The sequence below is a fragment of the Ischnura elegans genome, chromosome 8, assembly GCF_921293095.1.
Source record: "Ischnura elegans chromosome 8, ioIscEleg1.1, whole genome shotgun sequence".
Classification (NCBI taxonomy): Eukaryota; Metazoa; Arthropoda; class Insecta; order Odonata; family Coenagrionidae; genus Ischnura; species Ischnura elegans.
The window spans coordinates 61,755,234-61,782,404 of NC_060253.1; the positions used below are offsets into that span (position 1 = coordinate 61,755,234).

General features: G+C 37.6%; 2 protein-coding genes across 10 annotated transcripts in view; one reads left to right on the forward strand and one right to left on the reverse strand.

The window, feature by feature from the left end:
* LOC124163476 (fragile X mental retardation syndrome-related protein 1-like) overlaps positions 1-15,436 on the reverse strand; it is a 44,063-nt gene extending 28,627 nt beyond the window's left edge. For 3 of the 7 annotated variants that reach the window (XM_046540407.1, XM_046540405.1, XM_046540404.1), the window contains exons 1-6: positions 15,333-15,436; positions 14,697-14,749; positions 4,760-4,913; positions 4,376-4,539; positions 3,683-3,922; positions 2,545-2,637 (exon numbers count right to left, since the gene is read on the reverse strand). In XM_046540407.1, the coding sequence (XP_046396363.1) occupies positions 2,545-2,637; positions 3,683-3,922; positions 4,376-4,539; positions 4,760-4,913; positions 14,697-14,749; positions 15,333-15,383 (755 nt within the window). In that variant the 5' untranslated portion in view covers positions 15,384-15,436. The remainder of the gene's footprint in view (positions 1-2,544; positions 2,638-3,682; positions 3,923-4,375; positions 4,540-4,759; positions 4,914-14,696; positions 14,750-15,332) is intronic. The other 4 variants (XM_046540410.1, XM_046540409.1, XM_046540408.1 and 1 more) reach the window with 2 other exon arrangements.
* A 54-nt stretch (positions 15,437-15,490) lies between these two features.
* LOC124163475 (WD repeat-containing protein 44) overlaps positions 15,491-27,171 on the forward strand; it is a 61,023-nt gene continuing 49,342 nt past the window's right edge. For all 3 annotated transcript variants that reach the window (XM_046540400.1, XM_046540401.1, XM_046540403.1), the window contains exons 1-4: positions 15,491-15,664; positions 15,845-16,025; positions 16,355-16,530; positions 24,020-24,326. In XM_046540400.1, the coding sequence (XP_046396356.1) occupies positions 15,597-15,664; positions 15,845-16,025; positions 16,355-16,530; positions 24,020-24,326 (732 nt within the window). In that variant the 5' untranslated portion in view covers positions 15,491-15,596. The remainder of the gene's footprint in view (positions 15,665-15,844; positions 16,026-16,354; positions 16,531-24,019; positions 24,327-27,171) is intronic.

The window sequence follows — 27,171 nt, forward strand, 5'->3', positions numbered from 1 at the left end:
CAAACTCATATACCCATCCATGGTGCATGAGGCCTAAGATAATAATTTGAAAACAAAAGAGCAATGCATTTCGAAGAATGGACCGCGATGGTTGATTGGGTATCGTCCCATACTTATCGTATTTCTCCCGTCTACTGCCATGCTCCCTCCTATAAGGCGATGCGCGTTTTTCTTACCGAGTCCGACCTCAAGCCGTTTGGCGGGGAGGAATGGCGGCGATCGCCGGGAAGCCAAAAAAATAATTTGGGAAAATTTCAAAATGAAATAATTCATTAACTATTACAATACCTAATTAAAAAAGAAAACCCAAAGTCTAACGAATAGTTAGGCTTGTGCCAACAACTTCGCGAGCTACATAGCTTAAGTTTCGTTCGCCAGCTCTCAAATCGAAATCACATAAGAACGCGTGTAAATCGATATCTCGAAATCGGCTCGACTTGGAAGCTTCTAACCCATGCCAAAAAAATCGGCCAAAAAACTAATGTTTCCCATTTGGATGTCGTCCGCGTGCGGCGATGTAAAGTGGGTCATATCGCAAATTTATTTTTTTTCCATAAGAGCCCATGTTAAAGTAAATCGATATATCTCGAAAAGTATCGCACTTTTTGGCATTTTCAGATTTTTTCTCCCGATGAATATTTTTTTAGTTTTACCACAAAAAATCTCAGCTCGATCGGCCCGGCAGTTTGGGCTGCTAATTATGGTCAATCACGCAATTTTAATGAATTTCCAGCTTTAAATATATAACAACCAACAATTCCCTTGATTGTATACATTTGTATTGTTCTCATATACTGCCATTTGAAACAGTTGAATGTTGGGATGCTCAGTAAACATCGCGGGAATTTAAGAAAAATTACAGACCAACATTTGAAAGTCCGAATTTATTGCACGAAAGTCAATTTGGAACGTACAAAAGTGCGAATTGTACGAAAGTCGATGACCAGCTGTACAATAAAAAAATTCTCTGGTACTGGGAAGGTCTGAATAAAACGATATTGGAAGACAAATCACCCGGCAAGTGAGTCAAAGGCCATGTCACTGCATTTGTACAAGAAATGTCAATGAAGAAGTGCTACCTCAGTTTCAACTACCCTTACTAAAATTACATAAGAATATTTTTGTTGAGGAGCAGAAGTTCAAAGTTTTGGATATTCATTTGTAGAAGAACCATAAAAAACGTTAAAATGAGTAAAACATTTTGTGCAAGAAAAATTTTACCACCTAGTGTGCAGAAAAATAGAGAATGGTAACGCCAAATATATGTTTACATTGCTTTAATAAGGAGATAATAGGGACCTCAAAAAATAAGAATTAAATGAAGAAAAACATTCAATGCAAAGTGGTTTAATCCAGATCCGACTGTATTAAAATAACCATTTTTCACAACTTAAAATCCTTCCAGACCTTAAGAGACACTATGACAGGCTTAGTTCGCATAGATGGAGCTATTGTCCTTGTGCAACATTTTTTCAACAAATGGAAATGTGCAAAAGTGAGGTGGCAATGTACTTAACAAAATGAAGATACCGGTTGTCAAGGCACATGAGGTACGTATAACAATTGGCGGGGCATCACAATTCAGTGTCCTATTTCATATATCCCTACAGCAGACACAAAAAAATGAGGCATTGCTCAGGGATATAAATGAACAAATTACAAGAAGTTCTGTACAGGGAGATAGTGACACTTTCCTAGCAGAGGAATTCACTTATTTAATTCCAGCACAAAAATATCAATCAGTTCTTTGATTATAAAACTGAATAAGTTACATTACAAATGTCACATTATTCATCCAAAGGATTCATTAATAATTCACATTGTGAGCTGTGGCAACATCAATGATTTGAATTGACAGGTCATACTTTTAGCAAGATGATGAAAATGGGATATAAGGACCAAAAACAGCAAAGGCATTACGTTCTTCAAAGGCCATTCCTAGTGCAACACACACCAAGAGTCTGCCATTAACAAGAGGAAGAAATAATACAAGAATACCCAGCCAGAACAACTATCACAGATAAGCATTGTCAAAACAGCCATGCTCTACCCATCGAAAACATGAATTAAATTCCAACCTAATCATTTAATGATGATGTAAACACTGGTCAACAGACTTTTAAAATGTTAGAAGGTCTAATGACAGAATGGGAGGGTGAAATATGTTGCTGCATTGACCATGAAAATAGTGGCTCCTAAATAATCGAACTTCATGAAACAAAAATCCCCTTGATTAAAATAAACCCTCAGAAATTTGGTAGAATTAAATCCATAACAGTTAAGACAGTGAGAAGTAACACAATTTCTTCCACTTTATGGTGAACAATCGGCAAATTTTTGCACCCACTTTTCACAAAATGACACCAGAGAGCTTTCAATGTTCCCATGCACATGCTTAGCCATTCCTGCATTATTTCTTCCTCTGAAAGAACAGGCAAACAGGCTGACAATTTATGTGACCACCCAGACCTAAATGGGCTGTCATAAAGAAAGATAAACCCAACCCAAAACACCAATACACATTTATGGCAAAAGGTTAACTACTCAGAGCAGGCTTGCCGCTGATCATTGCAAGATGACGACAGGCGGTGATGGCCACCACGGCTGCCTCCACCGGCACCTCCAGAATTGGTTCCTCTTTAGGAGTACCAACAGGCCAGATTGACATGGGATCGTGACGGAAAGGACAAGGGTATGCATCATTGAAGTCCATTTTGAATGGGGAGGGATTGCATTGGTGGAGGGACAAATCCATGTGCATATGTTTAAGCATGTTTGGGAAGGATAGGGGAATGGATATGTGGGTGAATTGAACAAGGGGGATTGCCCCAGGACATTCAGGAATGGGTTAGATGAATCAGGAAAAAGAGGTTTCCAGGGATGCATGGGATGGATGCGATGATGTGGGTGGTTGGGGAAAAAAAAAGAACACAGTGGGTCACCACCCACAGCTGACCTGCCATGGCCCACTGATATGTCACCCCACCATGGAATGGGGGCCTTCTACACCCTTATGAACTAAAAACAGACTAGAGGCAATGACAAATGCCAGCGCCTCCAGCACCAGGGTATGCTCTGTGCGTAAGAGGATGCATGCGTGTACTGGGAATTCAGGTAGAAGAGCACATCCCAGGCAATGAATTGTTAAACAGAAGAATGGGTGAGGTGCTGTCTGGGCCTTGCTTTCATATGGATGGTCTTACAGATATGGAAGGGATAGTTGACCAAGAGGTTTTGTCCTAAAATTCACCATGATTAACAAAGTCTTTCAACCTACAAGAGGTAGCCAAATTCTATGTGAAATAGCACAAACCAAATGGTCAAAAACCCCAAAAAATAGAAAACCACTAAGCCCACAAAGAATGGATCAATGCCATTCATTTCCTTGGGTTCATCATGAAAATTTGACAATACATTACAACTGGCTGATGCACTTGACAAAATGGAAGTAATGTGCACTTCTGTGCAAGAATGCTCACTTCCGCACAAACAGTTAAGAAAACGAAAGACAGAAGAGAGATATCTACTCTGAAGTTCAATGGAAACAAAACTGGAATTCGAAAGCACTTGAAAGCACACTTTCCCATTATTAACTACAGTCGCATTTGAATTTGGTTAGATGGCAAACAATCACAGGCAGTACTTGCAGAAAAGTGTGATGGGAAAAAGGTACAAAACATACCCAGTAGAAGATTGAAGCTTAGTGCATTCTAGTTGCCTTGCTGCTTCTTCTGTTCGCTTCAGCAGCAGAGCTTTCTGGGTCATGTTGCGGAAGTGCATTTCCTGTAGCATTGCTGATCTCTTGCGGCACAACTCAGACCTTGATATTGCCAGAAGGACTCCACGATCTGGTACATATCGACATGAAGCTGCTCCAATCGACCTCTGGAAGTCCTTATGTGCATTCTCAATTTTGGCACTACTACAAGGGCGTTAAAACAAATGAAGCAAATTAATCACACTTAATTTACCCACTTAGGCTATATCTTAGAAAAAAGACTAAGCACTGGCCACATGATAAAAATGTAATAAAAACTTCAAATTAAATGTTTAAAGGAAAATTCTTTGATGCAAATAGCTTTGTAAAACCATCTTACTGGCACCATATTTAAAACAGCAATCAATTTCAGGAAGTATAAATGTTGCATGAACACCAGCTGCTCAAGAAGGAAACAGCAGCTAAGAATTGGAATTTCTTCAATAAAACAAATTAAAAGAATTAATCAGTTTTTACTAAAATAGTGAATGGGAACTCCTTTCTGTTTCACGTCATAATCATGCCCTACCATCAATGAGTTGTCAAAAAAGAGTCAAAATATGAAAAATATTATCAGGAATAGGTAAACAGTTAATGTGGGCCTGATGAATAACTCACTATTCACGGAGTTCCTCTGGTACTTCCACTTCTACTTTATGAAAAGTTCCCTTGTCCACTGGAGGCATATTGGTTTTTGGGCGAAGCCGCTCTGCTGGAACTATTTCAGTATATGTGTTATCCCAACCCAGATATTGCACCACAACAAAGTCCCCTTTCATCATCTGGAAATAGCATCATTTGACTAGTAAAAATCCATACTTTAAGAAGAACTGCTACATTAACTCCACTGTGCACAAAAGCCCAAAATACTAACTAGATCAATAACAGCAATACAACAATTGAATATTAATTACAATTAAGAGCAATGAAAACATCTCCTATGAACTTAATGTCTGAATCAAATCCATTCTTCATAAATAATGTAAATCAAAAACACATTACCTTGATAATAGCTTTCCACCACCCACATTCTTCTTGTTCACTAGCCCTGGAGAAAACCTCTACCTCCTGGTCAACTTGAAAATCTACCTTGGCATTGCTATCTGGTGGGGGTAGGCGAACCTGTGAGAGTGGAAACCTTGATTCGGGCTGCCAACTTTAACGATAAAAAGGAAAAGGGAATGGTTAATGCATATTTTATAAAAATATTGCATGATACATAAAAATACCACACCAAACATAGTCAAATAAGTTTTTACCACCAAAAAAGCTCCCACAGTTATACCTGCTGTAATGATCAGAGATCACATAACATCATAGAATAGCAAGAAGCAGTAATAATACAGTGGAAGCTTGTTTTAGTGGGAAAAGAATATGGCAAGAACCATATTATAACAATTGAAGAGCAGCAAACAGTCAAAAGAATTATTTTGTAAAAAAATAGATATTACCAGGCCCCTAAGACCCCGTCAACCAATGGACTTATAACTGTACTACAAGGTTTATCTCTTCAGAGCAGTGCACAACTAGGTAACTTGAAAGAAAATAGGATTACCTATTTTCCTGGTAATGGTGGAAATATCAACTTAAAAGCAAGCGTAAAAAGGTTATTTTGACAACCACATCCCTTGGCAAAACTTAACTGAATGACAACATGGAATGCAAGCAGTCTTTATAAAAGATCTGGTACAATACGGCCATCTTATCTTTCGGCATGGAGAAGACTTGGTGTGCACCAGAGCTGTGCAACACAAGCTAATAAGTTTTCTAGTACTAAAACTAGTCAACTAAAAGTTAAAATGGGTGTGTCACATCTACGCCATGAATAGCCTGAGCATCACTTAAGTATCAATACATTGTCTATGCCATGCCACTGTCTCAAAGCCTGCTCCTTCACTTGACTGCCACTGCAATGTATTAAAAGCCAGGACAGCAATTCTAACTAAATCATCTCATAACTTGGAGATTAATTTGTTTCCCAAAGTAAAATTTATGACTGTCAACCACTAATTCATGCTGTGCAAGTATAAATACTCAATGTTAACAGAGCACCCTCTCACACAGTTGATTCACTCAAAAAATATTAACAGGCTTCCCTTGTATATTTTTCGTAAGAGCACACTGTTTTCCAGTTCTTTTTCTTTCACTCTAAGGGATTGAGTAAAAGGCAAAGAAAAATCACAATTGTAAGTTACTTGCATTCACCAGAGCTCTATGTTCATTTTTTTTCAGTGTGTCACAGATGGCCTGATTGCTCCATATGCTCATGAAACTGTGCCCTGCTATGACTGCTTTTCATGGAACAGTACGATTCATAAGTTCTTCGCCATGTCTGGAATGAGATTTCCATCGTCTCACAGCAAATAGACATGTCTTCCTGATCCCTAATCCTTGATCACTCTTCTATACATCCAGTGCCAAAGATCTATCGATGCGCAGTTTTTGGAAAAAAGTGCCGATACAGTTTTTTGATATTCCTCTGGCAAAATTACCATATGTGTCCAAAGTCCATGTGTGTATCTTCCTCATCTGGGAAATAGCACTGACAGGAAAGATAAGCGGCAAGTAAAGGTGAACATGGGAATTAAGAGGGTTATCCTTCATCTTCTGATATAGCAAGTGATTTTCAGGGAATTATGAGCACTCGTTAAACAGAGTTTCTGTAGTGTGTGAATTACCTTAGTTACACCAGCCCACTACAATAGCAAAAATTAAAAAACAAGATGCACCTCCAGTGTTCACCAATCCTAAAACATTATTAAAATAGTACCCTTCATGAACCACTCTCACATTCATGCAAAAATTATGGTGACGAAAAAGAATTTATCTCCATCTGATAGAGAAACAGGTTCCTTCACATTAACCCTTTTAGTGTCAGCCCATTTCAGGTGGGATGTGTGAAGACTGCCAAGGCTATTTTCCAGAATTTGCAACATTTCAGATCTTAAAAATTTTCAGCTATTTAATTTTATATAATACATTCAGATTTTTCCCAATACTTAATATATATTTATATCTTATATATATATAACCATACATAGATTATGAGGGTTTACTTACAGCCATTGAAAAGCCTACAATAAACGAAAAAAAGTCAAATAAGTCGGGCCGATAAAGCCGTCCCTGGCAGTTTTCGGTCAACCAGCGAGGGCTGATATATCGGCCCGGTGGCAGTAAAAGGGTTAATAATATGTTTTCACAGATTAAGATAAAAATGGGTTATACATTAGGCTTATGATGATAAAATTATTTCAAATTAAATGCACTAGTTCGTTGATTTTTTCACTAATTGGTACAATAGGGAGTACATTACTGATAAGATAATGCATCAGGTGCCATTCAGTTAGTTTAATTGGGTCATTTTCAGTCAATATAAGCCTAGCTAAACATAGAGGGAATAGGAAGGAATTGGGTCTGATGTACCTAGCGGTATAACAGCAAATAGTAGTGACCATTCAAGCTCTTCACCAAATAGACGTTGGGCAAAGAGGAATTTCCTCGTGAGCAAATAAAACGAAGTATCTTTCTTTAAACATCAAATTATGAATGTATTTCCCTTCAATGCAGAATATTAACTGCATAATATCTTGGATATCCATTCTCATAATTTATTAAAAAATGGAAGGGAAATTTTTCTCATCGATCCTCTACAGGCTACAAAATAATAATCAACAACTGACAAAGTAGCAAATGGACCTATTATAAATTAAACACTAACTAAATACAAACCAAATCACTCAATCTGTCATAAAGAGTTCTACAATAATAATGGCAACAGAAGTGGAGATTTTCACCATGTAGACCATGCTTTTTTCCTCACAACACTGAAACTAATCTGACCATGAGTTATGCACCACAAAAATGGATGGTCTAATAAAGACAAATTGAGCACTTACAAGCCCGTTGAAATATTTTCAGTGAATAATGCATAAGTAAGTACATAGTAAGGGGCATGGTATCTTCTAAAACCAAATACAATACATAGCATTAGATCACCTTAGTTTTCGGTTAATTGTTCCCATGTGAAAGGAACTGAATTCACAAGAAGATGCAAATCTTAAGTTCAAAAAATGTACTGGTAGTTAAGTTCAAAATTAATATACTCATCAACTCAATGCACTGCAAACTGGAACAGAGTACCTACTCTCTCATACAAATATGTCTTACGTAAGGATAATGAATCATCACTGGCTCAAAAATGTTAGTTGCTCTAAAAAAAATGAGTGGTTATACGAGGACAGTCTCACTGGCAATCAATTTCTTAAAGAAAAATGAATTTTTTACAGTTAAAAGAAGAAATATCTGCAGTTGGAGAAACAGCTTAAATTCAAGGACGTGAGATGGAGACAGAAATCTCAAATAGGCAAATTGGTTGGTTTTAGAAAAATCAAAATACACAACCACAACAAAGTTTTAAATGATTTGACAGAAATTCCCACGACATGATGCATTTTATTGTATTTTAGGGTACGATTGAAGAACTTCACTCTTAAGAATTACAAAATGCTATTGGAGTCCTCATTTATCACTCAATGACATTAAATAAAAAACATTGAGTCATTGTTTAAGTGCTCAAATGGATTTTTTGCTGATACTTCATCTTTATTACAGAGACGAAAACACTATGGACGATACACTATTATTGATCCAAATAATCTAACAGCAACATACAATATGGGCAATTTTTACACATTGCCTATTTCACATAGAAGACTTAAGGGTTAAGAGTAGTACTCAAAAAGTGGAGCAACAAAAACCATTGAATTTTCTGATAGTAGTGAGCTTCAAATTACATGGGAAAACCTTAATAGTTATGTCCTATTCACCACTACAACTATTTACCATTCAGTCTTACAATGAAATGGATGTGCAAAAATAAAAACATCTGCATGTGAAAAAACTCCATACTTAGTTATTCACATTAACCAAATGCATGTATGACCACTCTCATTTAGGATGATCAGTTTTGATGAAAACAAAATGAAAATATCTAGTACAAAAAAGGACACCGCAAGTAAATACCAGGACTTCTTTGAACCACTGGACCAATTTCTGTGGAGGATGGAACACATTTTCATTACTGGTTAATAACAGTTGGCAGCATACACTGCGAAGTTCAAACCGAAGTACTGCTGGAAGACCTTCTCAAATTAGTAAAATTCTGCCTTCAAAATGTAATTTTCAGAGGCAAGACATGCATTGACTTGGCTATTTTGACGTCCCCTACTGATGCCGGAATCACATGATCAACTTTCTGTTTCCTTTCTAGATAGCTAAACTTATCACTGAAAAAAATCGTCCATAAATCTACTACCTCATGTGTTAAAAGTAAAAAAAAACTTCTGCATTTAATGCAATTTCCAGCAGTTTTAACTTTGTAGAAGGCAAATAGGGTAAGAGAACAGTCTTATGAACCTATTTCTCAGTTTAGAATTTGTAAAATATTTTATGTCCATGAACTCCAATGCAATGAAGGCATGGAGATCAATCAATGAAAACATTTATTGCCTTTTGTAGTCCATTATTTCCAGAACATATTATAATAGTCTACTTTTCTTATACTTTCCTCTAGTTCATACAGAGTTGACATGAACCAGACAGGCATTTTTATTGGTTATGAAGCGGAGATAAAAGCAAGAACACAGCCTTAAATAAGTGATGCAAATGGATGGAACAACAAAGAGTCAGCAATTTCTGCCAGAAATGGGAAACCCGTTCATGGAAAAGATTGAAGATGCCTTGCTATTATGACAGAAAGTACGAAATGAGGCTCTGAGATGATGTTCATGGGCTTGAACATTTGTTTCCTAGGCCTACCATACATGAGAAAGATTCCTAAACTTCAGAGAAGAAACATTTAATGGAAACGGATTGCCAGAATGGTTATGACAACCAACTGTGGCAAATATAGGCAGACTACGAAGAAAGTCAACGTGCTGCCCTCAAAATGATTGTGAATCACAACAACCAGAAGGCTGAGGAATATGCCATTTTATTTCTGAAACATTTGAGAAAATTGCCGGACTGTGGAAAGCAAGACATTCTGAAAGGCTAGTAGTGACTTCCAAACTGGCTGTGGGAATGCACACATTGGAGAGATAAGTAGGGCATTGAAAATCTGCATGAAAAAAAAACATAAGGGAGATACCGAGAGTGCTGTGCTCATGTGGGGTACAGTTAGAGTTGTCCCTGCCTTGGCATCTGATACAGAAAAATCTCTACCACCCACGACTCATATAGGAGGCCATCAAGATTGCAAAAACACAACTAGAAGCAAAAGGTGGGGTATCCTATACATCAGGCATGATACAAAGAACTAACACAAGGAGCCTATCAATGAACAAGGAAAAAAGTGGGCTTCATACAGTTCAAGAAAACCACAGCTTAGCAACTTTGACTGGAAGACTCCAATAGGATCACTGTGGACATTGTTGCCAATAATAGCTCTACATGTGGTGAAGACTCAAGATGGACTTAAGAAACTCAATGGTCACAGTTCTGTTGTTTCACATTCATTTGGTATCAATCTAACTGGAACAAGTTAACACAAGTCTCAGGTATGACAACATTCAATTGGGAACACTTTTGCAAACTCAGTTTTTCATGAACACCTTGGTATCAAGCCAAAGTTTCAATAATAAGCCCTGTCTCTGATTATAATAATAACAATATGCCTTTATTGGGTAAGATTGGGACTAGAAAGTCCCATATTCCATTATTAGGACTATACCTACATCGGTGAATACTTATGATGCAGTTAACTTTTTCCAATGAGTTATTAAATTCAACAGACCCACAAGGAATACAACCATATTATCTCTTACATAAAAAACTTGCATTATGTTGTTGCATAATTTAGATTCAGTTAGACAATCCCATGGTACTAGGCTCAAAGCAAATAACCTTTCACTTACTTTTAACGAAGCTAAAATATAAAAAGAGAGTACAGGATGTTTTCATTCTCCAGATACGTTTGATTCCCACTGATTCACCCTTAAGTTTCAAGAACTTCAATTTCCCACTAGACAGACAATCAGTCACAAACCAATATGCCCAACGACAGAGATGGATGTTGCACAAATAGTTTTGGATAATATGTTGGTTCACCCAAATAACCCATTTCTCAGAGCCAGAGAAAGATAAACAAATTATGCTTACAACTCAGCCTAAAATTGATAGAAGACTCAAGAGACTTGAAATGTGTTTTGTTCCTTAATTCTTGGTCACCATTTTTATTTTTAATGCACATGTTAAAGATAGCTGACACCAGGTTGAGGATAAAAGCATGAGTGTATATACAACAGCTTCAAATTTCACGGCAGTTCAGAGAAGAGCTGAGGATCAAGATAGAATATCCATTGAGCACACGGCCTGAACTCATGAGTGACAATGACCCTTAAAAAAGGATAACTGTTAAATTAAAAGTAGTGAACATTTACTGAAGAATTCAAGATAGTCTACCATAATCTTTAGCAGGATATTTCACACAAATACTAATTAAATTATGAAAAGCAAGGAAAATTGTACAGGATATAAACACAGGAAAGAAGACCATTGCTTCATGGTCATAACAAATGTTTAAAAGCATTAGATGCACAAATAAATGGCAAAACCATTGGATAGTGAACAAATACAGAGGTAATTAAAAAGAGAAATAGTGAAGGAAGGTCTGTGAAAGCTTCCATTTAGCTGATGGCAGGACTTGGATTAATTGGCTCTGTCTGAGACGGCAGTAGTATGTTTATATAGGTAACATTTCTCTCTGGTCTCAGCATGAGATACTGACCGTACATACCAATGCTTAGACAAGTGCTTCTGAGTTCTTTCACATTGTTTTAATTATGCTTATTAGTGCTTTACTTCTTTGGTGCTATGCTTGCGGTGTAAGAATTGTTTTGCCTAAGTGAGGTAGAATGAGTGTTGCAAAATGTGATAAGGCGTGAAAGGAATCTTGTTTAATTCTTCTGCATGCTGGAACATTGGAGGGATCCATCCTGAATTGCTTTCATTGAAGGCAAATAAACCTTACGGGATTACTTCCACAAAATTGCACACAAGACATTGAAAAAAGCAGTTCTTCAATCAGCTTCTTCCCAACATAAAGCCCGACAATAATAGTGTTATCGAAAAGGCTCTATCATATATCCAATTAATAGTTTATTTCAACAATATTTGCAATACACACGTACTTTAGTTGGAAAAATTACATGCTCAATCAAAAGGATATCTTCATTTATGCTTATTTCTTACAGATGAAAGACACAGACTGAGAAACACCTTCTAACATATTCAGGAGTATCCTCCAATTTGACCTCCAATGCTTATGTCAATGTGATGACTATTAAAGAGTAATTACAGAAACTTATAAAATTATTTGAGGCATTCTCTTTTGCACATCTAACTGTCTAGCTATATGAAACCTCCACCATGCTAGCAGCCATCAGACATCTTTCAACATGGTTACTTTAATGTTTGCTAGCGGATAAATTCTCAAGTACACATAATTGCAAACAATTGAAAACTGTAATAACCAGTGAAGAATTCACTGTAGGCTTTTCTTTTTTTGTGAATGAAATACAAAATTTTGACCTTATTTTCAAATTGAGATACAAAGTCTGAGTTTGTACAAAACATCACAGAGACTATCACATACTTTCTAAAAAAATAACCACACATACTGACATTATTTTCTTGTACAACTACCCCACAGCAGAAATATGAAATATAGTACATGAAATTTTTTTACACCTTGAGAGTTTACTCACCATTTACAACAGTCAAAACTTTAATTTGAAAAATAAATTCTGACATAGCAGACATTCTGGGGGGATTCAAGCTTAATCTCAGACAAAAAATAATACCATCCTAATTGAAGATCAATACCACCATACCTAGATCAGACACTGCAAAAGAGCACACAAAAACACGGCCACCACAATGAAATATGGAAACATTTACAACTACATAATTTCTGATATCTGTAGAAACTTGAAATACTGACCCCATCAGTAACAAGGATCAAAACACATTTGTTTAAAAAGGGAGCAACCAATCAAATTGTCGAGTGTTCAGAGCCTACATAATACTGAATATTACTCTTTTATGAAGGCAGTACACTAAGCCTAAATAACAACAATGAAAGGCGTAGGCTTAACATCAGAAGTTCATAAAGATATTCCTAGGTTTCACTTAGTCAATTAACTCTCCAATAGGCCTAAATTACTCTCAAACCAACTTCAGCACTCATTGCATTTCTAAATCAACTTTTATAAGAGATATTCCATTAATGATTGGATCCTGGATCATAAACAAATCTACAGGATTTATGACAACACGCTCAAAAAATACAGACTATGTAATTAATTAGATATAAGTTAGTGGCATCAGGATTTAATTTTAAAACTCCTATTCACCATAACCATCCAATCAATAATTAGAGCAAGTGAATTCATCAGGACTACCATCAGTTTTCTATTTCCATTTACACAGTTACAACCAGGGAAATTACAAATTGATCATACAAACTCTCCTAAATTGTCCTTGCTGCTTTATCGTGCCGTTGCACCCATCAATCATTGCTTACAAATACGCTGGATATAACTTTCAATGCTCATGGAGCAACATTATTGATTTATGATTTCAGTCTGTCCACACAGATATGAAGCATTTAATATATAATTGTAAGTACAACTAAAAACTAAATGAAAACATGTACCCACAGGTCCTTTATTTCACAGACACAAACTATAAATTATAAAAAAAATCGTACAAAGCAGGTCATTAACCCCTTACCCTATCAAGCCACAGAAAATGTTATTTAGGTAAATCATCCTCGCTAAATGTTTTTGATTTAATACCGTAACAGGTAAGACGTTAACACAATGGCAACATCTAAATGTGAACAAGGCAAAATGAAGTACACAGCAAATGAATCACATAAGCCACAAATAATAAAACAAACTACACTGGTGAACCAATATTTTAAAATTAACTATATAGAAAAAAAATCCACAGCAAAATTAATTTCTCAGTTGACATACCGCCTTCACCACAGAGAAAGATCCCATTGGTTTGACGGTGGACATATATAGTGCAAATTTATTATCACTAACACTCACCAGGCAATTTACATTTATGACAAATGAAATCGACCATAGAAATACGCACGCATCCCAATCCGATCGCATTTAACGTGATTGACGGAAAAATAAGGTCAGCGGAATTTTAAGCCTTAACTATACTGGGTGCAACGCTGGTGTAATCAGTGGAACATAGGTATAACAAGCGTGACGAAAAATGAAATAATGAATTTTAGTTCAAAAGCAATTCAATGAACTCCCACGGGACCAAAGTGAAGCCTTGAAGGTATAAACACAGGATTTAAGTAACATGTCGAGAAATAAAAATAAACAAAAATGGACTTCTGGCGTGTCTTTCCTACAATAGATCTTATGATGTGGACGGTGGCAAATGCACTAGCATGCATCACAATGTTGCTACGCAAATAGCTCTACAAGGCTAATTTCCCAATTTTGGCACCGAATCGTAATTACCTTGCAATCAAACATCAACCAAATAACAAAAGTGGTGGTAATCATTACGTTCAGAATTCATACGACATAAATTTCATGGGATGTAAATTAATTGAGTAACTCTTTTGGGATCAACAATGGTTTTATAAAATGAAACACGGTGATAATTATAAACAAGAAAGTACTTTACAAGTAATTTGAATATATATTGACCTGAAAACTTTTAACACTAATGCCAATCGTCCACAAGGAATCAAGATAAGAAATCACTTCTAGAAGATAGAAAATTTGAACCAATACAATTTTTTACCCCGTCCCGTGAAATATATTATTAATGAAAAAGACAACTATTCTCATATTATAAACCAAGAATTATTGTCCATTCATAAATAAATCGGTTTACTTACTCATTTTCAAACGATACAAGGAGTTCGTCATCAAAAACGTCAGTCACAAATGCCTGAAAACACAAAAAGCAACATTATAACATTTCCATGCCGTAAACACGATGAGAAATCCTGATTTGTAGTAAATATCTGTGCGCCAATCACAAAGGTTCCGTTCATATAACACCAAGAATCAGTTATTTAATACGGTTTACCACGGGCTTTTAATCATTCAAGTACCCACGGACTGATGTATCTGCAAAATAATTTCACTAGGCAAATATGAATAACTCATGTTTGGAGCAAATCGGACTAGGGCATACTTTTCATGCAGTGGCTCTCGAACCTGGACAAATACACCATAAGTAAGGCATTATCACACGTTACTCCCACATAATATTGAAATGCCATGAAATACAAAGAAAAATGAAGGCATAGAAATTTGAACAATTCTATGAAAAGGCACATGGAAAAAACACGCCCTGTCAAACGAGACATGGCGTCCAAGCCGCGTTTCAACCTGTCATTTCTTGGCTGAATACTCGTAAATAGCACAATATGCCGAACGAATAATTAGCCACATGATTGCAAAAGCATAATAGGATTATTTTATTCAGATATGTTCATTGAAATTGGCGTACTTTTGCATTAACCAACCTTATAATACACCCCGTTCTCGCCGCATACTTCCACAGCGAGTTCCTCCATCTTGCTTTTGGCGTAAATGAGTCTTGGGTTCGAGGTTTTACCCCTCACAGCCGATCACAGCCAATAGGAGTTTGCATACGATACGTACCGGGACTTGAGTCATCTTATTGGTCAATATGTCCAAATGTAAAAATGTCGCTCGCTCTTGGGAGACATATTCACACTGGTTTGTGTTTGTCAACTGGAAAATGAGTTCTTAAATAACCTAATAACATGTCAACGAGCAGTGATTCCGAGGAATTTTACGATGCCGAAGATGTAACTCCTAATCGTGGTGCAAAGTATGATAACCTTTTGAGAAGTTTTATTACAGTGCCATCCTTCTTGTATTCAAATAGTCAAATGTTTTCAAGACGTTGAAGGCTGACATATTTCTGTTTTGTGTATCATTTTGTGGTTGTAGCATTAAATTCAGGGTTAATATTAATTTAGTAATTTATACGTATGCGAAAATCTTTTAGGAAAGCCAAAGAAAGGTCAGACTCATCAGCTCCCAATGTAGAGGAGGGCGAAAGTGTACCACCTATTACAGAAAATGATAAGGAGGTTGACAAGACATCAGAGGAAAGACCAGTGCCTGTGATCGTATCTTCAGGAGTTACCGAGCAAGCTGCTGCTTCAATCCCAACCGTTTCCGACAGCGTAAGATGATTTTTAAAGATACGAGCGAAGACTGCCATTCTTTGTTGTGATCTAGTCACTTGAGAAGTGTGGTTATAGTTTCAAGTAATGTGTCTGCTAAGTTCTCTTAGGGCATGATATAATTATCGTTTGGCAAAGGATAGAGGTATTTATCTCTCGCATTTAGTTTTTCTTTGTAAACTTCTGTTAGTGAAAATTCGGCTTGAAGATGTAGCAATGATATTTATGTTTTAATTAAATAGATATTCAATGCCTTGGCCCATTTTTAGCTTGTCATTATTGATGAATGTGAAAATAATTTAAGAACTTCCCCCTGCCTGCCCATCTAGGTCCCCGAAGTTGAGCAGAAAGTCCAAGAAAATGAAAGGAGAAGGCAGAGAATTCGAGAATTGCGTAGGAGAATTCAGGCAGAAGATGAAGACGGGGGCGTTGGAAATGCTGTCAGCAATCCCTCTCCGCCTGACAGCCAAACATCATCTGCTGAAGGGATATATCCATCCTCGAGGTATGATAATCGATTGGATAATACCTACCACGTTTTCAAGTTTTTGAAGGCAGGGCTTTGTCCTACTTATTCAATGTGTCATTTTGTTGTGGTGATACTGAGGTAGTGTGATCTTGCCTTGTAATGCATAGTGATGCTGTAATTATTGGGGCTCAGTTATGTGAGAACAAACTTCATATTAGGTAAAGCCTGGATCTGATAGCTCTTCTTATAGGTACCTTCCAAAAATCTCATATTACTATGCATTTTCTAATGTTCTGAGACAGTTGAAATATGATACGGTCCTACCATGGGGAGGGAGGGCTCAAGGGTGGTCTAGGATACAAATGTTTTAACTGTGGCGTTTTTGTTTCATCGTCGGTGGTGTCAGAATGCTAACTTGAAAAATTTATTTGAGAATTGCATTGTAGAAATGTGTGACCCGTGAAAAATAACCCTTTCAATATCAGGCTGAAATATCACCATATTCTTTTCTCCAGAATCATGCGGAAAACCTGAGGTTTTATCTTTTGTAAGAGTTAAATTTGAAGCATGTTTACCCTGTAATTAGGCCCGACTTGCCAATATCTCTTGGGTGACCCAGATATATACCATGTGCAGCATTTCCACTGCTGTGCGCTGCTGGTGTCCTGTAGTGGATGTGTGAGGGGATCGAGGGCTAAGGCTACTCAGTCTCCCCCATTTGGTTGAAAGTTACATACAAATATAAGGTCAAAAACATGAAAAGCATGGAGGTATTCTCAAATTCAGTATGTTTGTTGGAGAATTATCCTTAACAAACCATGAATTTGTAGTCCTAAAAATCAAAAATTTCATTGACCCACTTTAGCTGGGGGCTTTTCCTCTTATGCCTCAAGGTCTGCTCCATCCTTTTTCCTCACCCTAGGTAAAATAAAACGTAAATCAGTCTCTGTTCCAAATTCATATCCACTACTTACTGCACGTGACGTGCTCAGTGCCCATGTAATTTTGATGCTCAACGGAAAATTCTACATTATTTACCATTTCAGTTGTCCTTTTTTCTTAATAAATGGTTTTGCTTAAGTTTTGGTATTGTTGAGGGCTTTCAACAAAATATATGGAACAAGTAGAGAAGGATGTGAAAGAGAAGAAATACGTAGGTGTGAAAAGATTAGCTGATTGAGGAGAATTGAGTGGAGAGCTGCGTCAAACCAATCCTAGGATTGTTGACCAGTGATGATGATGAGGGCTTTCCACAGCATATTGTGCGAAAATCCTAAGAGAAAAAATCATTTGCCTCACTGGATCCAAACCCGAATCTCCCGATTTTCGGTCGAGTGCTTTAGCGAGTTAAGCCATCTAGGTGTCATTCTCCTCTTAGTGGATTTTTTGCACAATGTGTGCTGTGCGGGTAACTCTGTATAGTTTTCACCGTGGCTTGTCCCCATATACAGCACACTCCCGATTATCCAGGCTAATGATGGGGAGAGGCGGCACGGATTATTGGAAAACACGAATAATCCAAACCTTCACTGTAATTTCTTGTAATTTCCACAGTTCAGGCAAATCAAACTATCAGTTACTAACTACGCGCATTGTTCCTTTAGATTGCTTTCCGGTATCATTTAGAGCTTTGTTTTCCCGACGGCGATCTTTTTAGTGGCGATAATGTGATTTTACTCGTATTCCTTTTGCTACGTGTTATATGTGGTTTCCAAAAACCCCTCTCTGGTGTCTGCGAGATCATGGACTCAGGAAAGTGGTTTGCATGAATGCTTAAAAACCACTGCACGACATCAGAAACTACACTGTTAGGTACCATGCTACGTAGTCGCATCTCACGAAAGTTGCCCTTTGTGCCACTGCTGCGAGACGTGGTTCTGTGATCACTGAAGGCAATCACGCACAGTGATGTTTATATAACATGAACATGGAGGTTCCGTGAAGGTAATGGGCCCGCGATCATTCCATCGTGCAGTAGCGGTTATAGGAAACCTGGACTGTTGGCAATTTGTCAACGCAGGCGAGTGCCTGGCCATAGCTTAAGCTACCTCTAGTTCCACTACCCTCGCTTCCTTCACTTCCATTATTCCCTTCCACTCCACTTTGACCTTGACTAGTCACAGCATAAGTATGTCCGAGTGCGATGAAATCTCCGGTTCCTTTGGGCCGTGTTCAACCAGATGCAAGGCCACAGAAATGATTGCCCGTTTGTGATATGAAATATACAATTATAGATAACATATCTCTTAATTTTCGATTGGTTAACCATTGAAGAATCTTCTAAAATTAAACAAGAGTTTTTCCCTCTGCTGATCTTCGTCTGCATGCTAGAGCAGCCGTCCAAGTAAACTTGAAACATTCCCTGGCTAAAAGTGAATAAAATAATTCCCTTTTACTAAGGGGATCCTAATGGAAACAATAATCCCACTGTAGTCTTGCATTAAAATGTAAATATATGCGTGCTTTTGCATTCGATTAATTTTTTATAAAGTTCACGGAAAACATCGATGAAGTGTATAACTCATGCACAGATAAGCTGCAACGCGGATAACCTGCAACCAGATAATCGGGAGTCTGCTGTACATAAATTTCCAGATTGCTTTAATATAGGTTAATCAACTCGAGAACTATTTTTAAAACCACGAGTTTGTTGCATTTTCAGCTTATCTGGGAAACAGTTGGGACTGGTGATTTTTAATGCAAGCTCTAGAAGTAGGAGACCAACTATGAAAAATAGTGGTCTCTTTATTTATCAAATCATATCAAAATCAAGTTGTATTAAAGGGTGAGCGGTCTCATTGGTTATTAGCATATGCATAGAAAAAAAAATGCCTTAAATTTTATTGCTGTCAATATGCTTAATTTATTCATTTCAGGATTTCTGTGAGGATTTGACTTTTATGTGTTTATATTGTTTTATTTAGGTTGTGAGTTAACTGGTCATAGGGAAATAGGTCATGGGGTCAACCAGCTTTTATTACTTTGATTCTATTACTTTTACATCTCATCAGCCCAGGATGCATGTTTCTAGGGAGGCATACTAGGAATTCATTATTTAATTTGTGGATTTCTCCATTTTCTGGGTTATTGCCGCGTTTCGTTGTCAGAGGTGACGACAGTTTCGCCAGGATTCCACCAGGCGTCTTCAGGTCGAAGTGATACGTTACTTAAGCTATGAGAAATATCAAGACAGTGCCGGCCTGAGAGCCAAGTCCTGTGTGTTCAGGAATGTGCTCAAGGCAATAGAATTAATTTGATGCCATCTCTTCTTTATTGTTACTTTTAATGTTAGAAAGATTGTTAGCTACCTTATTTGGTTTGAAAATCAGTAAAACTTTATTAACCCTTTCGAGACGGCAGAGTTTTCGTCTTAGCATGACTGCTGTACTGAGCCCCAAGAGACTCTTCTTTCTCGTGGTACGGCGCATTTTTGGAGGGCATTCGTTAAGAAGGGTCTCGCTGAACCTTTTTCGACCCCTCCACTCAGGGACTTCGCATTATCTCAGACTCCGAGAGTAGTTGTGCTCCCTCCTTTCCGGGTTTACGACCATACCTGTGGTATTGATTCGCGGTCAACTTATGTATTGCTTATATGTATTTAGCAAATGGATAATTGTTGCTTGCACATAAATTGCAGAATATGAATTGAATTCCTCATTTTCATCTGAGCATTGTCAAATTTTAAACGAAGTTCTAAGGCCATTATAAACGCATTTAAAGCAGCAACAATTTCCATGTTGATGTTTATACATAACTCGAGGTATAAGTTAATATTTGTCGTAGAAATTCGTTTAAAAATTGTAAAGGCTGCTCAAAAGACAAATAATTCAATTCTTAGTGTATATTTCATGAGAAATGAACAAATATTTATTTCGAAAATTGACTGTATAAACAATTGAATGACCGCTGTCCCGTACCGTAGAGAGGGGTTCTAAAAGACGAAGGGTCTGGCTACCTGCTCCCGGATTCCGAGGGTTAATCCTAAACCCCGAAGCGTTGGGTCCCGAGACAAAGACGTCATAAACCTACGACCGTCCTAAAAGGGGGGGAGCTTGAAAACGCATATATATGGCTTTCGATCTCCTGGCCGGGTAAATCTCACACGTATATATACGCCCGTCGTCACCCGGCTCAGGAAACGTCCACACGTATATATACGTGCATAGTAGGGAAAAGGTTAAGTTGATTCATGCCCACAAAGGTACTACTACTAGAAGTACTTAAAGTAGCATAATGATACAAGGCTATGAATGTACATATTGCTGTAGATCCTGGTTGATTAACTTTCAATGCTATCTACTAATTTCTTTATTTTATAGAGTAAATAATTTGGAGAAATTTATGTGACAGCTACACTGAATATTTGGGTTGAAATCAGCTAATATGATTAGATTTTCAAGTTCAACTATTACCAAATAGACTCCAGTGAAACCTATTATTCCTTGGAATATATCATGGCAAAAAACTTATTCTCCTGGATTCGAGGGCTAGTGTTCTACCTATACCTCACTCAAGAATTATTGAAATACTAGCATTTGGTGTTGGGCCATTATTCTGTACAATAACCTTTAGATAACATATTTATGACAAATTTTCAAAATTAGGAGCTTTGTTGACAAATTGACCTTCAGAAGTTGATATGTGAACATTAGCATGGTCGTAAAAAATATATGTTCAATTTTTTCCGGGGAACCCATTTTAGGTTGCCAAATGGTCTAAAAATTATATTAACCGCTCAACTCAACATGATTGCGTTAGCACCTACCTCATTGAGAGTAAAGTTTAAAAAAAATAAAATTTTTAGCAAAATGTAACATTTTTTCCCTGTAAAGTGAAAATCATTGGTAGTAGAAACAACTATCATGTCATTAATTGGTAAATTTTATTGTCTTCAAGTTTTGATTAATGCACATGTGTGATGAAATTGGTTGAATTTTTAGTAGAGATGTGCGAATAGTATCCGCGAATACTCGAATACCTCGAATAATAGAAAGTATTCGATATTCGAGGTTTCGAATAGTTATGCGAAAAGTACCGTCTCGAATACCTCGAATACTTTGAATTTCACGTCACACACTGTCGCACGTACGTCGTTGGTAGTTGAATTGGAAAAATGTAGAGAACTGTAGTCATTTAGTGCTCGCAGCGCCGTTTTACGCAAGTTGACAAAGTACATCAAATTCGTGGATTTTAGCGGTGAAAAGAGTTCTACGAGGGGAACCGAAAATGGTCGGGTGAAAAAATCCGAAAATCCCCGATTCCCCCCACCAGGAGAACCTCAGTGCCGTGGGATAGCAACCTTAGGGCATTTCCCACGATCCGCTATCCCCCTCCATTCAGCACTCGCCTCACCCACTCTGAAGCTTTCCTCTTCTCCAAAATCAAACAAAAGGTCCCAGCTCGCACAGGGATCGCATTACGAAGACCCCTGCTTCGAAAAAAATATCGAGTTACGAGAACAATAAAAACGTGTTTCACGCCCTCCCCCCTTTTCTCACCCACTGACCTTTTTCTGGCTACCTGCTTATAAGTTCCCCATTTCTGGAGGTCAACTGCTGTGTGAGTACCGTGGGATACTTACATTAGCGCATTTCCCAAGATCCGATATCCCTCTCCATTCAGCACTAGCCCGCCCCCCTCTGAGGCTTTCCTCTTCTTAGAAATAAAAAAAAGGTCACAGCTCGCGCAGGGATCATATTACGAAGACCTTAGCTTCGAAAAAATACCAAGTTACACGAGAACAATAGAAACGTGTTTCGGGCCCTCCCTTTTCTCCCCCACTGACCTTTTTTTTCCTACCAGCTTCGAAGTTCCCTATTTCTGTGGAGGTCAACCGCTGCATGAGTCATCTATTAGCACAAAAGGTGTCTAAGAATGACTTTCGTCAATTGATGTTACACCTTTATTGAATTGAAATATTAGTAATGTGCGCGTAATTTCAAAAAGAATAAGACCAAACACGACGTATTTCTGAGTTTATTTAAGCATTTTACGCAAAGAAATAAATATCAAAATACGACGGAGACTTAGCATTCTGGCGAAACTCGATATGAGCAGCAGAGCTTCTCGGAAGTTGATGCGGTATTTTTTTCCGAAAACATATATCAAGTTTCAATTTATGAGTGGTGCTTTAAATCTTTATTGTTACAGTCCCAGACTAAGGGATATTTTCTCAGAATATTTGGTTTCTCCCTGATAGCAATTCCAATTCATCTTCTTATCTCGTGAGAACTCCCAAAGATGGACTGAAAATAATTGAAGAAAATCCGGTGGAAAAGAGCTTGTATTTTGCAAAATGCCTCAGATTGTCAGCTGGCACTTGGCAGCAGGAGTGGGGGTTAAGCGATGTTAGTTGAATTAATTATATGCCCAATTGTCTCCATAAAATTAAAATATTCATTAATCAGCTAAATTCCTGTTCGAATCATTTAAAGGAAATCAAAATTACTCCCCAAAATCTTGTGTTGCCTGCTGCATAGGCAACCGAATCAAACATTCCAGAATTCATCATTTAGTATTCGAAATTCGAGGTATTCGAATATTCGAGCAATGATTTAATATTCGAATTCGATATTCGAATTCGAGAAATCTGCTATTCGACCCATCTCTAATTTTTAGATAAGGTCGTATGCATGTGTTGCGTACCATCTAGGATAACGTTAAATGCTTGTGCAAAAAAAATTCTAGTATAAGTTACAACGGCTGTCCAGAATTTTTTCATAAACCATTAAATGAATTATAGATCATCAATGAATGATTGTTGAAAAACATCGCATGCTTAAATGTTATTGGATGAATGCTGGCATGAGGATTGATTGCAGAGGGACTGTTGGCGAGTAAGGTTTGTTCTGGGTAGTAAGGTCACATCGTTAAGAATGTGGAGCAGAATTTTTATTGTAGATAATGAAGACATTACATTTGATGTTAGAGAAGGTCTTCCGAGGCAGGATCGTTCTATGACCATCCACCTTTTTCGTCTGCAGAAACAAATGCGATATGTTATTTCACATAGCTTCTAAAAAATGCATGGGAACAATAAACATACACCAATGTGAGCATTGAAGGTGTTAAATAACCGCGATACCCTTTTATTAGCAATAGTTTGAATTATCAGGGGAAAATATAATAGATTGATCATGTAAATACACAATATGCATAGCAAAATGGCTTTGTCAGTTTTGCATTGAGTTAATGTTGTCAAACCAATCTTTGCGTGATTTTTATTCAGTTTGGCACTTATATATTGAATGGCTTGTTTGTTATTATGGTTAGGAAATTTAGTGATGCATCAAAAACATCGCCTTTCGTCTGGATTTATGCTTACGTTTATCGGATAGAACTGTCTCCGTCGCCGCACCAATCCTGTTCCTATATAAGTGTTGACAATTGGGTTATTGGCTCCTATTTGCTCCACCTCCAGTTAAGGGACAATTTGCTATAGCGAGAGTTTGTTTGAGCACCGTGGTGTCTCATTTTATCGAGGTTTCACTATAGTTAATGGCATGAAATGCTATTTCTGTTTCAGGACTACTCACCCATTCCGCATCATTGAGCATGATGCTATTAGCCTGCAGAGCGTCACCTCCTTGGGACGTGTTGGTCGAATCCTCGCTGGGTCCGAAGGAGGAGCTGCTGCAGTGGCCGCAGCAGCTGCAGCCAGTGCGGCTGCTAGCGTGGCTGCCAGCTCGGCTGTAAGCGTGGTGCCCAGTGTGATGGGCAGTACTGCTGTCATTGCATCTGTCACTGTGGCTCCCTCAGCTGGCAGGAGTACAAGAGAAGAACCTGATGGGTCTACAGGACAAGTGGGGGCCAGAAAACGTGTTCCAGAGGAGGTGGGAATCACATGTATACATTTTAGTACCATGGGTTTGCTTTTAATCGAAAGTTAGTTGATAATTACCTAAATGGTTGCTAAATATTTACCATTTCAGGTCAGTTTTTTTCTTTAATAACTCCAGCAATAAGAATCTCAATCAATATCTAATATGTATTCATCACTCAGCAAATCTTGCAGTATGTTTAGGAAAATGTGTTTTAACCTATTAGCGCTGTGAAATTACCAAGAGTGCCTGTAACTTGTCGTTCAGATTTAAATGTAGTTAGGTTTTAACCCATATTCAAGAGCACGAGAGAGAGGTTGATATCAAAACTTTCTTAGCAACCCCTTAATTGAGCATTGACTGATTTACCTAAGATGAGTAGTCCAACACTGTACCCTCTAGGCCAACAAGCTTCCCTCTTTTTGAATATGAAAACAAAAAAATATTAAAATTTAGATGGGTAAAGCTTAAAAATATTCCTCTATGCAATCACACAACTAACATGTTCGATAAACTGGTTAGCCCAATTTAATGCTACCTGGTGGAAACTATTTCTAATCATATTGGTTGTATTTTATTCAATCTATTTGCAGCTATCTGTTTAGATGTACTTTTGAGAAGTTGCCAAATGATTTCGAGTTCCAATGATTTGTTATTTGAGTGACAAAATACTCTTCCCCTATGCAGATAGCATAACATGACCTATTCACTGAATCACTGTTTATCATCCCAAAAGTTAGTTTGGATGATCTGGGAAAAAGAAAGCTGAAACTATGAATTTTCGAAGTGAAGGGTGAAAGAATGATACAATTGACGTAATCGCCCAGAAAATGGTAGCTCCAACATTTTCACAATTCCTGTAAAGCTATCAAAGAAGTAATGACTTGCAGAGGCGGTTAAAAGTGTCTGATTATTAAGGCTTTAGGTTTTTTTATTTTTCCCCTATTATTGGTAGATACATCTTAATCATAGATCATTTTCTTTACTTGCTGGAAAGGAATGCTTCAAGTTTACTTGGACATCTGCTCTAGAGTTGCGAAGACAATGAGCAGTAAGAGAAAAACCCTTGACTTATTTTTGAATATTTCTTCAATGGATAACCATGAATAAATTTAGAAAATCTCATCTACTTTAAGTATACCAGGGCTTGTATTAGTCAAGAGCAAACACCTATAGCATTCGAAGTTTGCGCTTTGCTCTCTGGCTGTAGAACAGTGCGCACGACTTGGACTACTAGTTGCATAATATGCTCAGCGGTCTGCACAATCTTGTCCAGTATAGTCCATAAATTTTCACTGAGGAGAATGATGCCTCGGTAGCTTAAATAGCTAAAGCACTCGACTGGAAATCTGGGGATCCTGTTTTGGATCCCGGTTAAGGCGAATGATTTTTTCCTCTGTCGAATTTTCGTAGAATTTCATCTACGTTCTATAAATGTATTTTTCTTATCGTAAATTTGCTATTATTGCCTGGCATGTGACAGTAAGAGTCAAAGAAAACTGGAGAAAGACAAGAGAGGCATGCTTATACTGCAACCAGTCAAGGTCAAACTGAAGGGAAAGGGAGTAGTGGAAGTGGAGGCAGTGGAGTAAGTGGAAACAGTGATTAAGGAAGTAGACCAATTAGGCTTCCGCAGAGATTATGACGATATCTGGTGATTTTTCCGGGTATTCTTCCGTGGACGATGTCCTACAAAATGGATAAACAGGGAAGAATACCAGGAAAAATCACCAGGTATCATTAAGGGAGTAGAGGTTGCATGAGTCATAGGCAGTTGCTCATCTATGTTGATGGTTTGCTGGGAGTATATGGAACAGTAGGAATGCAAGTACAATGACAGTATCATATTGAAAAGATCATGCTTGGGTGAAGAAGGCTCTCAATGGGTCCTTTATGCATCCTAAAATGAGAGACTAAGTGTATAGATAATATAAATAGTTGGATTTACTTATATTATGAACCTGATAAGAAATTTATGTGAAAATTTGGGGTATCTATGTTTTCCTATTATTTGTGCTGCCTCTCCCCTATCATTAGCTTGGATAATCAGGATAATAATTCAATCATCATTTCAACCATATTTTGCTCTTTCCTCTTAGAAGTATCCTGACGATGACCTGATACCTCTATTACCTCTTTCCTCTTTGCCCTGTGGGTTACGTGATTGCTCCGGGTCAACAAGAGAACCAAGAATATTACAAATAGTGCAGCATACTCTAGTGTAGCAAGTCTTTCTAGAGTGGCAATCTTCCATCAGCTATACCACAAAAATCGCAGCCTAAACGTGCATTCTCCTGTATGAATTATATAGGTACACGCTTTTCACCCATGGGACTATTTGAAACGGAAAAATTTCTATCCACGGGTGACTGTGGGCGTCCCTGTTTAAGCAAGAGCATCCTTTGAAGAGTGGCAGACATTTTTCATGTTTGTTATACAATGCAGCCTATACCTATTCTACCCATCAGAAAGAGGATGAAAGCTGGTTGGGTGGAAGTAGGGAGATGGCTAGTCTTGCAGGCATTTACTTATCATCCCAGACCATCATCCTAGATATCATTGAAGTTAAGGATGAGTCGGTTCTTAAATTTTTTCGGTTCTTGGTACCGGTCCTCCCCATCGGTTCTCGACACTCGGTTCCATGGATGAACTCTTATTTTCTGAATTAATGGCATATTTAAATGAACAACCGCAAGAAGGGAATGAAAATAATTTCACTAAAGATGTTAAATAGCAAGAAAGCTCTGTAAAAAAACTTAAGATAGTCTCCATAATTTTATTTTCCTACCAAAAAAGTTAGCAAGTTGTTAAAGAATGCATGATTGACCAAAATTACATCAGGCAGCCACTGGTTCTT